Here is a 13135-nt window from a genome sequence, read left to right as displayed (position 1 = left end):
GTCAAACTGAAAGACCACAGTATTGATTCAAATTATAAATTATAAATCATATTTATTATATAAAAGCTGCTTCTGTATTTATTATCTAATTGTCTATTTATTTATTTATAAAATATTTATAAAAATCTCCATTTTTTTTATTTACTGTTAAAAGTGTTCAGTATGGATAGGCTTCAAGGTTTATTGATTCCATTGGTATTGACTTCAAATATATCTTAAATCAATTATTACAGTTTGGTAATGAAAAACATAAACACCCACCATGGTGGATAAGTTATTGCAGTGTGAACTTAATTTAATTATTTGGTAAACAGTAGTTTAGTGCTCCTACAGCAATTGCAGTAGTCGTTCTCTTTGGATGGTGGGTCAGACATTTAATGAAATAATTTCCCCAATTTATTCTTATTTTCACAGCATTTAGTAACATTCTTTATTTAGTGATTAATTTATTTCAGTCTTATTTTAGGTTTAGGTCTTCCGTACTTTATGTGGGCTCTGCCACATAAAAACCTGACAAAAACCTGAAAGTCATATATAAAGTATACTGTATATTTAAATAGGTATGGCATACTGTATTTATATATTTAGGAATTTGGCTGTTTATACGCAGCAAAATGAAATTCACAAAGGTATTCGTCTTTTAAAAAAATGTAATATCGCAAACGATTAAGCAACAAAAAATACATATCTCAGTGTAAAATTCTGCTTTATTTAATTTAATTTAATTTTTTTTTAATTTAGACTAAATTCCTAAACACATTTGCTGGATTTACAAGCCGCGGTGACGTGGGCGGCTCGCTCACGCCTCCTTGTTTGATTGTATCGAAGGCTGTGAGCAGATGACGCAGTGAGGTCCAGTGAAGATGGCTCCTTTTCCGGACGAGGTGGATGTTTTTACTGGCCCACACTGGCGAATGAAGCAGCTGGTGGGCCTGTACTGCGAAAAGGTGTGTACAACTAACTGTCGTTCCTTAATTTTGCAGATTTACGAACAATTTTTTCTGGAGGTTGGTGTCTGAAGGTGAAGCGAACGCCTGCTACCATGCTAGCTAGCTAGCTAGCTTAATAGCAGCAAGAATTGAGTCAGTCGAAGGAGATGAACTGTCGGATGACTGTCTGACGACTACACTGAGACCCTTTGGTTGATCTGTGGTCAGCGTTACGTGGTAGTGTTCACGTTTCCAGCAGTGTGGAACCCTATCCGACTAAACCTAATAAAGTTTTTATAGCCACTCCTCTCCGCAGCTAAAAGCCTTTTCTGTTTACTAGCCTAACTAACTTGCAAGATAGCTTATATAACGTGCTTTAAGTGCCACATAAGAGTTTCTAATGTTCTCACAAAGGGTGGTGCATATGTTAATAAGAAGTGTCTTAACAAGACAAGCCAGATAAGCTCATTTAGCTGCAACAGCTAATGCACGAAGGGTGTGCTTCACTAACCTCAGCTCGGTTACAACACTGATGATTTGACACTCTGGCATACAGCCACTATGTTTACATATACGTATCAGTTACTGTGTCTAATCCTACCAACTGAAACGCTAAAATAGATCACATGGATCTTATGTGATGATTTATTTTGTAATAAATAACGCAAAGATCTTATTTGATAATTCTTCTTCCACAGCTGTCCAACACCAACTTCTCCAACAACAATGATTTCCGCTCCTTTCTTCAGTCCCTGTGCGCCACATTTAAGGAGTTCAAGATGCATGAGCAAATTGAGAACGAGTACATTATCGGGCTGCTGCAGCAGCGCTGCTGCACAGTGTACAATGTACACTCTGACAACAAACTTTCAGAGATGTTGTCCCTCTTTGAGAAAGGGCTTCATAGTATTAAGGTAACGATCGACTGGCATTTTAAAATACACATTTTATTGTCATGCAATGATCCTATATTTCACTTGATGCAACTTTAAAAATAGCTAACCAGAAAAACATTGGCTTTAGGTAAGGGGAAAAACATATAGTACAGTGCTCAATTGTTGGGTACCACTCAGTCATTAGAATAAGCATCGTGTCAGCAACGCAAAGATTATAGTACATACAAAGACATCAAGGGTTGTTATTTTTCATGTACACATGTAATTTCCGGCACCTCTTCAAAGCGATTTTCTCACATGGAAAGCAAAACTACCGGCGTTATAATAAATGATAATTAGTTTTAGCTAACTTACACACTTGGACAGTCAGTCCCTAAAGGCCCATTGTGCCATGAGAAATCTGGATGTTAATTATACTACACTTCCTTTAAGTGTGGAATAATAGTCATTTGTTATATCCACTTTTGTCACAGTTCTCTAGTGCTATAGTTTCATATTTAAAAGAAGAGAAAGGATGAGTGAAGTTATTAAGCATGAAGTTAGTAAGTTGAACTACTTGGAACAGAGGGAGGATTATTTTTGTGATCTGCTTATCGAGAGACAAGAGTTATTGTTCTGTCAAGCCATGGGCAAACCTCCACCCCAAGAAATAAGAGACAAAAATAAAGGCCTTTTTAGAATTATGCAATTGTGTAAACCCGAACTTCCGCTGCCAGTTTGCAAATCAGAAAACACTTTCTATTTTTGCTTTCAGGATAAATCCTGCTTTCTGTCCCAAGGAAAACTGTCTCCTGGGAAAAACAATACTGTCCTAAATATTTAGATTATATTGAATTCCTGTCATTTGTGTTAAAAAAAAACAGTTCATGATATTTACCCTGAGAAATTACCCTGAGTAAATCAACTCCTGTAGTAATGACATTAAAATATTTTTGAATAGAAAATAATACTTTAATGTACAACAATTATTGCACAACACAGCCATTAATGATGATGCAAAATCAAAATGTACTTCTCAATGTAGGGAGTAGTGATTGAGTATGGGTGATTTGGACACAGACCATGAATTAATCATTGTTGTGTGTTTTTAGAGTGAATATGAGCAGCTTAACTATGCCCAGCAGCTGAAGGAGAGACTAGAAGCTTTTACACAGGACTTTCTGCCCCACATGAAGGAGGAAGAGGAGGTATAAGATGCTCAAATTTCTTTTCCTTTCTTTTTTTTTTTTTTTAATATAAACATATTTTAATTACCCATTGTGTGGGACACCAATTAAGACTAATTTATGTTGAACAACAAAAGGTAAAAACATACACTGAAAGTTATCATAAAAACGTGTCTGTTCGTGTCCAGGTAAATTAAACTGTTGCAAGCTGTTTGTAAACTGAGGAGATTCGTTGCAGGTGTTTCAGCCTATGCTTATGCAGTACTTCAGCTATGAGGAGCTCAAGGACATCAAGAAACAAGTGATAGCGCAGCACTGCAACCAACAGCAATTGGACAGTGCCGCGGAGGTGCTAAAAGGCTTCAGTTTGTGGAGCCAGGCGGAGGAGCTGCAGAAAGCCTTCAAATACGCTGATCATGAGAAGACAGATTATGGTGAGTGAGTATATATTTAAGCTGGTGCTTCGTACTTAAGCACATTATAACTGGTCAAGTAACCCCACTGTTCAATATATGACATGTTTAGATAAGCATATCAATCATTTGTCTTTTAGATCTAATGCAATGTGGTAACTCATGTCCAGCAGACATTTTGACTGTCCATTAAGGCATTTCTTATGATTTGATCAGTTTAGGCATGACTAACTTGTTTATACCTGCGTGTATCTTGCTGGAAAAAGTTAAAAATGTCTCCTTGATAACGGATCTCTGTACTACCAGGACAATGTTTTAACTGTTAAAGTCACCAGCTTCATGAAAGAACACTCTGTCTTAGAAAGTGGTTGACATTTCTAAAAGGTACACTTCATCATTTTGGTATTTGAGAACACTTACGAGCAAAGCTATTCCATACTCTTCCTCAGAACTGGAAAAAAACAGGAATTCCTCCACCCACATCTCCCAGCTCCCCACGGAAATTATGCTGAGGCTGTTCCATTATTTAGGCCCTGAAGATCTGTGTCGCTGCAGTCAAGTGTGCAGCTCCTGGTCAGAGCTAGCTAAGACCGGCTCTTTGTGGAGGCACCTTTATCCTGTGCGCTGGGCCAGAGGTACGCTCGGTTTTATGTACTGGTGAAGAATTAATCCACTCAAGTGTGTAGCGGTGCACAACTAATGAATATTTTTGTCTCTGTTATGTAGGTGATTATTATAATGGCCCCCCTGGGGAGCTTGACCAGGAGCCAGATGAGGAGTGGGTGAAGAGTCGGCAGAACGAGGGTCGTGCCTATCAGGAATGGGATGAGGACGCTGATGTCGATGAGTCTGGTGAGGTTTTGTCTTAGTAAAGGGCTTGTGTCTCATAGCGATTCAAGTGGTATTTAAAGCACAAGCAACTATTACTAATGTAATGTTTCAGACACAAGCTGCCAGAAAGGCATCATTTGGGATGTACTGTTGTATTATAGCTTCCTACTCAGTCATTCCTATCCATTCAGCCCACATTTAGCAAGATATGTGTGACAAAAACAAACAAACAAATCCCCCACTTTTATAAAAGCTTGGTAATGTTAAGCCCTGTTCCCATTGAACACACCGTTTAAGTAAAATAGCTGGTAAATAAACTACTGCAATCTGTGGGTGTCTTGTCATTCTCTTTCAAAGCGTTGACAATTCACTGGCTTTCAATAACACCATCAAATTAGCCAGCCAAAACTGACTACTGATGTTGGAAAAACACAGTGAATGGAAAAGAACAAATTGAAAATGAGGAAAACTGCTCATAAAAATCAACTCTGAATGCTCCAAAGCTATAGCTGGTCTGCTGTTCAGCAGCCAGTGCTAAAAATGTGATTGTTTCCACTACTGCAAACTGTGTTTGTTTGCGAGCAAATCAATGCCCTACGTGGACACGGCGGCAGCAAAGCTTCTAGTAAATACATGAACAGTGTGTCGTTTTACAGAAGTTACTCACTCAGGTCGAGCAGTTTTTGTGCACTGGTTCTACGTGACACGTTCAGTGTGAACAGGGCTGTAAAACAGGTTTATGGTTATATGCAGCCTGTGTAAAAGGCAAGTCTTCATTAAATATGATACCTAAAGACATTTAGTGTCTATTTTTGACCTCTACTTTTGTAGTTCCTGACTGGTTGTCCTGTTGATATTGGGTAATAAAACTAGCTTGATTAAAAATGTAAACGTGTCTGTTTAAGAGTTTTAAACAAGGCGTCACACATTCGTTCACATCCTCCTGTGGTGAAGCCAGTCATCTCTATTTACTTTTCAAGTATTTTGCTGTCTTTTCTCCCAGACTATGCTTTATGTGTCATCATGGTATGATACACCTCTAGTGTTGCCTAAAGATGTGTCATACCACCTCCAGTTTAAGCTCTGTAATGTGTCACCCGTGTTGTTCAATGTTTCATCAGATGTGTCAGGTCAAATTGAGGGCTCCCTTGCAATCAGCACTGCTAAGCGGGAGAAGAGGCTCCTGAATGGGATTATCCAGAATCTTCTTCCAGCTGTCGGTCCTTCTGTCAAGTCCATTGTTCTGGCATATAGCTCTACAGTCTCAAGTAAAATGGTAGGCAGAGCACAAACCTTTATTTTGCTGTTGTACTAGCACAATGTCAAAGCACAAAAAGCTCGTTGGTTGAGCTGTTGTAAGATAAATGTTTTTGCTTTCCAGGTACGTCAAATCCTCAGTTTCTGCCCCAATATTACTCATCTAGACCTGACGCAGACTGACGTTACAGACTTTGCATTTGACAGGTTTGTATTAAAAATGAATACTGAAATGCTAACTGTTTATGACAAAGCGGATATACATAAAACTTAGATAACTTATGTTGAGTCTATCCTTTCCCTTTTAGCTGGTCATCTCTCGGAGCTTGTCACTCTCTGGAGCACCTGGATTTTTCGGGGTGTGAGAAAATCACTGATCACACCTTGAAGAAACTGTCTTTTGGGCTGGGTGACCTCATGTCTTCCACCTGCATTGACAAACGCTCAGAGAAGCGAGCCAAGCTTCTTAAGAGTTCCCCAGGTCCCATCACGCTTGTTGATGAGAGAAACCTGCATCCAGTGGGACGAAAGCAGGCCATAATTTTCAAGCAGGGGACTGGCCGCTGGGGCGCCGCCTGCACGCCCACACAAGTATGGGTCCTGGATCCTTTGGACCTTGCTGATATTGAGGACGCAGCAGAGTGGAGTCGTCGTGGTGGGATGCCGCTCACTGACGCGGAAAGCTTCGTTGAGACGCAACTTATGGGAAGTTCGTGCTGTTGCAGGAGGAGCAGGAGGCGGGGGCACAGGACTGGCTCAGATGCCTCATATTTGCATCAGCAGTACGCCTTGTCTGCAGAAGTGCTCTGCGGTCACTCCACCTGCTGCACAAGCGACATGGCCCTCAGGACTTTTACTGGGTCTGAGTCAGGCATGACCAGAAATGGCACTGCAGAATTTCGGACTAAATGCTCCTCGATGGGGAGCCTGCAGTGTCTCCAGCCTGAAAACAGGACTGATCAATCAGAAACGAAACGCTCACTGAGGTTTCTCAGCCTCTCTGGATGTTATCAAGTCACTGACTTGGGCCTGAGGTAAAGTTAATGCATCGATCTCTTTCAAACAAACTAAAAACACATCATATATATTTTATGTTTTAGTATCTGTACAGAGGACAGAAACGGCAAAACTTAGAAAATGTATACACAACCACTGACTTCATACCGCAGGACTCAGGTCTCCAGTAATCCCCTGACTGTTCACACATAGGCAAATTAGATCAACCAATAGGCGCAAATCTGACATCATCACGTGACTATAAATGATGGGCCCCTTATTTCCTTAACTAGGTGCAAATGAGGAAATGTAAAGATTGAATACAGGTGTAAAAACAAATTCCTGTTTGTTTCCAGTAAATAAACAGGCTGTTGTATACAAAGAAAAGCTGATACATTAAATTAAAAAAGGTCAACTTTAATGAAAGATAAGTTATTTTAAATATAAGTTTCAATACAAAGTCAAATACAGAAGTGACTTATGTCACATTTTAGGAGTTAATTAATGCCTAAATTTGTTTTATTTTATTTTATTAATTTAATACTATATACGTTTAGTTTGGCAGTTATGGCCCTCTATAAAAATGACTTGTGTTTAGGTAGGTTTTTTGAAGATTGGTAGCAAACTAATATGACGCAGTGGAATGAATGAGTTACTGTGAACAACTGTAAATACCACATTTCATCAAATTGCGCTGATGAAATTTTAAACTGGAGACCAGCCACAGTGGCCCTTCAAACCTTGGTTGTTGAAATATAAACGCCTGCCAGCGTACCCAAAAAATGCCTTGTGGTCATTTCCTCATTTGTCATTGTCCAGGGATAAACACTCTCACAGACTCACAAGGTAAAAACATTCAGCGCCATCTGAAAAGTAAACTGCTACTTGCTAGTAGTTCAAATGTAGTCATTTTAAAGCATTAGACAGATTAACTTTAATATCAGTGGTCAAGAGGACATAAAATCACTAGTCATAAAAAACCTTTATGACTTTGCTCCAGACTAAGTTTTTAGGTTTTTCCTCCTGGAAGCTATACTTCTACTGCTATTTTTGCTCTTGAATTCCGCCATAGATTTCAGTGTACTGCCATTTCATCACTATACTGAATTAAGACAAAGACATAGGTGCTTTTCAAAATGCATATCAACATTTCTATCAGCTAATTCAGATTATACAGTGCAGCTCTTATTAGGGTAAGACTGGATTATCTGCATTCATCTAGATGTTCCCACTGTTGGTCTGCATGTTGTTGTAGCTGTAATGAGGTTGCATTGCACTGTGTGTCAGGGCTCTGTCTCAGCGTGGAGGGCTTCCTGTGCTGGAGCATCTCAACCTGTCTGGCTGCCTCTTCATCACTGAGGTGGGGCTGCAGGAGCTGGTGTCGGCCTGTCCTTCCCTCAATGACGAGCACTTCTATTATTGCGACAACATCAACGGTAACACAAGTTAAACCTAAAATGCTGCGTGCTCTTCACCTAGAAATGTGTTTTGACATAGGCCTGTGTTAATGTTATACTGTATAAGATGTCACGGTGCTGTTACAGTGTGTGGCAACTATTACAAACATTAATAACCCCACTCGCATAGCATGTGTCCTAGTGTAAGTAACCGATGCCGCTGAGAGGGGAGGTAAGTAGGCATTACAATACATTGATGCCCTTACTGTCAGAACTTTATGTAACACAAAGTTGAATTATTTAGTAAAATAATGAAAATATCTAAATGTTGTGGATATGGGGGTGTGTGTCAGATGTTTCCCACTTGTCATGTGGGTTGCAGGTCAGTAGATAACCGCAGTGTGGTGTTTCTCTGCAGGTCCCCATGCAGACACGGCCAGCGGCTGCCAGAACCTGCAGTGTGGTTTCAGAGCTTGCTGCCGCTCTGGAGAGTGATTCAGCAAAACAATGCTATTCTGAAATGTCTCCTTTTAATTGCACTTTATTCTGGGAATACCATTTGCTGTATTTTGTGTCACTTAAAAATATTTCTTGATGAAACTGTAATTTTGCTCCAAATCTTTCGGTCTATATTTCATGGAAATAATGCTGTCTAAAAGGAAAACATACAAGGGTAACAATGGATTTGAACTGTGCAAATATCCTGGTTATTTCTATTTGGTTTTAAAAAAGTAAAAACCTAGAAAAAAAATGAACACCTAGAACTCAGTGTTTTTCTGTAGTTTTAACCAAGTTTGTTTTGTCACTAAAATGATACAGATTTACACCAGTCTGCTTCTCCCCTTACTTTGTAACTCATTATCAGCATAGGGTTAATTTTGTTGTTAAATTGAATCTAGCTTTGTCGTTTATTTGATAAAGATGTGTGGTGAAACAAAGAAGTGGTCTGAGTTTTGGGTGAAGCTGACTGCTCCAAATGGCACTCAGATTGTTGATGGTTAGGTCCCTACATGTGACTCTTTTTCGCTGCCTTGTGCTACCGTACATTGATGTTCAGTTCACTGCTGATGCTGGCACAGCGACAGTATGCACAGACATAGGAACTGGTACTTGATGTTGCAGTGTAGTCCTTAACCCCCCCCCCCCCCCCCCCCCCTTTTTTTTTTTTTTTACATTTGTGATACTAAATGTCCAGAAAGAGTTTCTTGCTTTCACTTTTCTTTATGCACTCCAGTGGGCAAAGAAATGGACCAGTGTTCTTGTGAGAAAGATTGAAGAGTTTGTAGAGAAATAGCAAAGCAGGATTAAAAATAGTCAATTGGGAAAAGTCTTCAGCGTATTTGGCCAGCTAGAGTACTGCATCATTTATGATACTGCAGCAGAATTTATTTTCCTGTTCAAAAGCCTTGCATGATTTCTGTTGAAAACTCACAACAAATTAATAAAAACATCTTGGAGTTAGAAACTGTGCAGTTGGTTATTGTTATTGTGTTAACAAAAAAGTAACGTCTCAGAACATTTAAAAACATTAACATTTAAAAATAGTCTAGCACACAGATTTATCAGGTAATTGCATATAGTAATTGGTGACCACAGATTAATAAAGTATGGTAAATGGGCTCGTTCTTAAATAGTGCTTTTCTACTCTGAGTGCTCAAAGACCTTCACACAACTTGCTTCACTCACACAAGCACTTTCTCCCCCCTTATGTAAGTTCTTCCATCTAACATTCATACTCCATTTGATGCTAAGTATCTTGCCCAAGGATATTTAGCATGCAGACTGGAGCAGATGGGGATCGAACCACCAACCTTCTAAGTAGTAGGTGACCTGATCCACCACCTGAGCTATAGCCAACCCGATGTCAGTAAAGTGCCAGGCCAGAAAATCCTCCGTGCATCTTGGTAACTTTCAACAAATTATTTTTATTGTACAGGGTGGGCCATTTATATGGATACACCGTAATAAAATGGGAATGGTTGGTGATATTAAAGTCCTGTTTGTGGCACATTAGTATATGTGAGGGGGCAAACTCCTCAAGATGGATGGTGACCCATTTAGAAGTCGCCCATCTTGGATACAACTTTTGTTTTTTCAATAGGAAGAGGGCCATGTGACACATCAAACTTATTGGTAATGTCACAAGAAAAACAATGGTGTGCTTGGTTTCAACGCAACTTTATTTTTTCATGAGTTATTTACAAGTTTCTGACCACTTATAAAATGTGTTCGATGCAGGGGCGGAGCGTGGGGGTGGCTTACTGGGCTTAAGCCCGGGTTGTTTTGTCAGAAGCCCGGGGTCTTTTGGAGTGTAATTTTTTCATAGTTAGATGCCTGGCTGACAACTGTATAAAACAAAAAGTACACACAATATTCGAAGCACATAGTGCACACTGTGGGAATTTACGACTGTGCGTAAATCCCCCCTGATATTGGTATGATCCGAGCTCGCGACTGAGCGAGGGGGCGGGGCAGCTGCTGCCTGTGAGTGCGCTGTTGGAGAAACTGAGCCAGCCAGACAGGGGAGAGCTTAAGTTCGACCAGGTACCAAAGCAAATCATTCGTATTGTACAAATAATGTAAATATGACGGTTTATCACGAAAGATTGATATCAAACTGATCACTTGACCAATATTACGTTACTTGCTCTTCAAGTGAATCAACAAATGGCGAAATGAAAAGCCGAACAGCAACAATGCTGTTTCTTTAGAGAGTCTTAGCTTACGTGTGTTTATTTCATATTTTCAGTTGTTACCCTCCCCGACTAAATCGGTTTCAGTTATGTACTGAAATATAAGAATGGACATTAGAGGGTTCTTTCAAAGAAAAATGTCAGGTAAATGTTATTTTATATATTATGCTTTGTATGTTGTTCAGTATATTTCTATGCAAAACAAGAGGAATTTCAGTACACAGCAGTATATTCACATTTGTAACCAGATATTTACATACACTTTAGGGAGAAAACATAAAACATTTTTACTGTACAACATCAATTTAGAGTAAACTTTTGTTTTAGATAAATATTGAAATATATTTTGAATTAGTTAAATGTCAGAATAAAGAGAGAGAGAGCTGTCTATATTTATCACTTTCATCAAATTTAGGAGTACATATACACTAAGTTTATTGTTAATTAATAAGAAAACTCCAGACGATTCCATTCTGAGCTGAAGAAGCTTCTGAGTCCATGTGAGTAAATTGGTGGCACACCTGTGGATGCATATAAGGCAAAACACAGAGCCTGTTTCTTTGAAATGGGAAAATCAAGAGATGTCAACCAAAACACCAGGAAAAGAACTGTGGAGCTCCATAAGTGTGGCTCAGTTTTGAATACAATTTGGTGCCATTTACAATTAAGAAATACAGATAGTTTCTCTCTTTACTCTTAAAGTTAACAAATATGTTTTTTATATTTATCAATCTAAAAAATAAACATTTAGTCTGATTTGATGTTACAATTAAAAAAGTGTTTGTGTTTTTATCTGAAGAGTATGTAAATATCTGGTTTCAACTGTATATTTGATGATTGTCAGCACAGAGGGAGAGAGAGGAACAGAGAGGGAGAGAGGAGCAGAGAGGGAGATGGAGAATGAGGACAGAACAGAGATGGAACAAGAGCAGGTGAGACACACATGTTAGTCAAATGGTTGTTTACCAAAAGTATCACCGTATCATAGGTACTCATGTATCTCGTACCTCGTGTTTCTTTTTAGGTTTGTTATTTTTCAAGTTATATATTTATTAAGTTATGCAGGCTTGTTTGCACAACAAGGCTAAGTAATTATATAAACTTTTCTGAATCTAAATAGTGTACTTTGGTAGAATTAAAAAATAAGTGTCATGCAGGTCTATGATGATTTTTAGTGCTACTATCATCTAGTTTTGATTCTGGTTCTGTCTTGGATAAGTCCTAAGTAGTCCTGATTTTGAACTGTTGTAGTCCTGGTTTAATTCCGGATCAGTTCTGGGTCTGGTTGAATTGGGGTTTAGTCCTCGTGTCTTGATACAGCACTGATTTTGTTCTGCCTTGCTGCTTAATTAAAAAAGTAGTTTAAGGTGTCCTGCATATGTGATATATATTTTTCCCTATATGAAGTCATTTTTTTTAAACAAAACTCAAAACAGAGCCTATTAATCTTTCAGTCATTTCTAACTCCCCCCCCCCCCCAAAAAAAAAAAAAAAAAGTCCCACGTGCATACTACCCTTTAGGGCTAAGCCCCGGGTGTTTCAAATGTCTGGCTCCGCCTCTGGTTCGATGTGCTGCCCATTGTGTTGGATTGTCAATGCAGCCCTCTTCTCCCACTCTTCACACACTGATAGCAACACCGCAGGAGAAATGCCAGCACAGGCATCCAGTATTCGTAGTTTCAGTTGCTGCACATCTCGTATCTTCACACCATAGACAATTGCCTTCAGATGACCCCAAAGATAAAAGTCTAAGGGGGTCAGATCGGGAGACCTCGGGGGCCATTCAACTGGCCCACAACGACCAATCCACTTTCCAGGAAACTGTTCATCTAGGAATGCTCGGACCTGGCACCCATAATGTGGTGGTGCACCATCTTGCTGGAAAAGCTCAGGGAACATGCCAGCTTCAGTGCATAAAGAGGGAAACACATCATCATGTAACAATTTCAAATATCCAGTGGCCTTGAGGCTTCCATTGATGAAGAATGGACTCACTATCGTTGTACCCCATATACCACACCAAACCATCACTTTTGTTGTTCCAACAGTCTTGGAGGGATCCATCCAATGTGGGTTAGTGTCAGACCAATAGCGGTGGTTTTGTTTGTTAACTTCACCATTCACATAAAAGTTTGCCTCATCACTGAACAAAATCTTCTGCGTGAACTGAGGGTCCTGTTCCAATTTTTGTTTTGCCCATTCTGCAAATTCTGTGCACCGATCTGGGTCATCCTCGTTGAGATGCTGCAGTAGCTGGAGTTTGTAAGGGTGCCATTTGTGAGTAGCTAATATCCGCCGAAGGGATGTTCGACTAATGCCACTCTCCAGTGACATTAGCGGCAAGCAAAGAACAAAGAGAAACTTGTAAATAACTCATGAAAGAATAAACTTATGTTGAAACCAAGCACACCATTGTTTTTCTTGTGACATTACCAATAAGTTTGATGTGTCACATGGCCCTCTTCCTATTGAAAAAACAAAAGTTGTATCCAAGATGGCTGACTTCTAAATGGCCACCATGGTCACCACCCATCTTGAGGAGTTTGCCCCCTCTCAT

General features: G+C 39.4%; 1 protein-coding gene and 1 long non-coding RNA gene across 2 annotated transcripts; both read left to right on the top strand.

The window, feature by feature from the left end:
- Positions 1–816: 816 nt before the first annotated feature.
- fbxl5 (F-box and leucine-rich repeat protein 5) lies at positions 817–8764 on the top strand. Its single transcript, XM_063466349.1, has 11 exons — positions 817–947; positions 1628–1843; positions 2917–3012; positions 3230–3425; positions 3854–4039; positions 4131–4256; positions 5357–5511; positions 5617–5699; positions 5801–6526; positions 7776–7924; positions 8304–8764. The coding sequence occupies exons 1-11, from the start codon at positions 864–866 to the stop codon at positions 8378–8380; spliced, it is 2094 nt and encodes a 697-aa protein (XP_063322419.1). The 5' UTR covers positions 817–863; the 3' UTR covers positions 8381–8764.
- Positions 8765–10061: 1297 nt separating this feature from the next.
- Positions 10062–12064, top strand: LOC135932291 (uncharacterized). Its single transcript, XR_010573404.1, has 3 exons — positions 10062–10429; positions 10635–10722; positions 11423–12064. It is a non-coding gene; the product is annotated as an uncharacterized LOC135932291 (long non-coding RNA).
- The last annotated feature ends 1071 nt before the right edge of the window (positions 12065–13135 follow it).

Source organism: Pelmatolapia mariae, linkage group LG23 (assembly GCF_036321145.2).
Source record: "Pelmatolapia mariae isolate MD_Pm_ZW linkage group LG23, Pm_UMD_F_2, whole genome shotgun sequence".
Lineage (NCBI taxonomy): Eukaryota > Metazoa > Chordata > Actinopteri > Cichliformes > Cichlidae > Pelmatolapia > Pelmatolapia mariae.
This window is presented reverse-complemented; position numbering and strand designations above follow the sequence as displayed.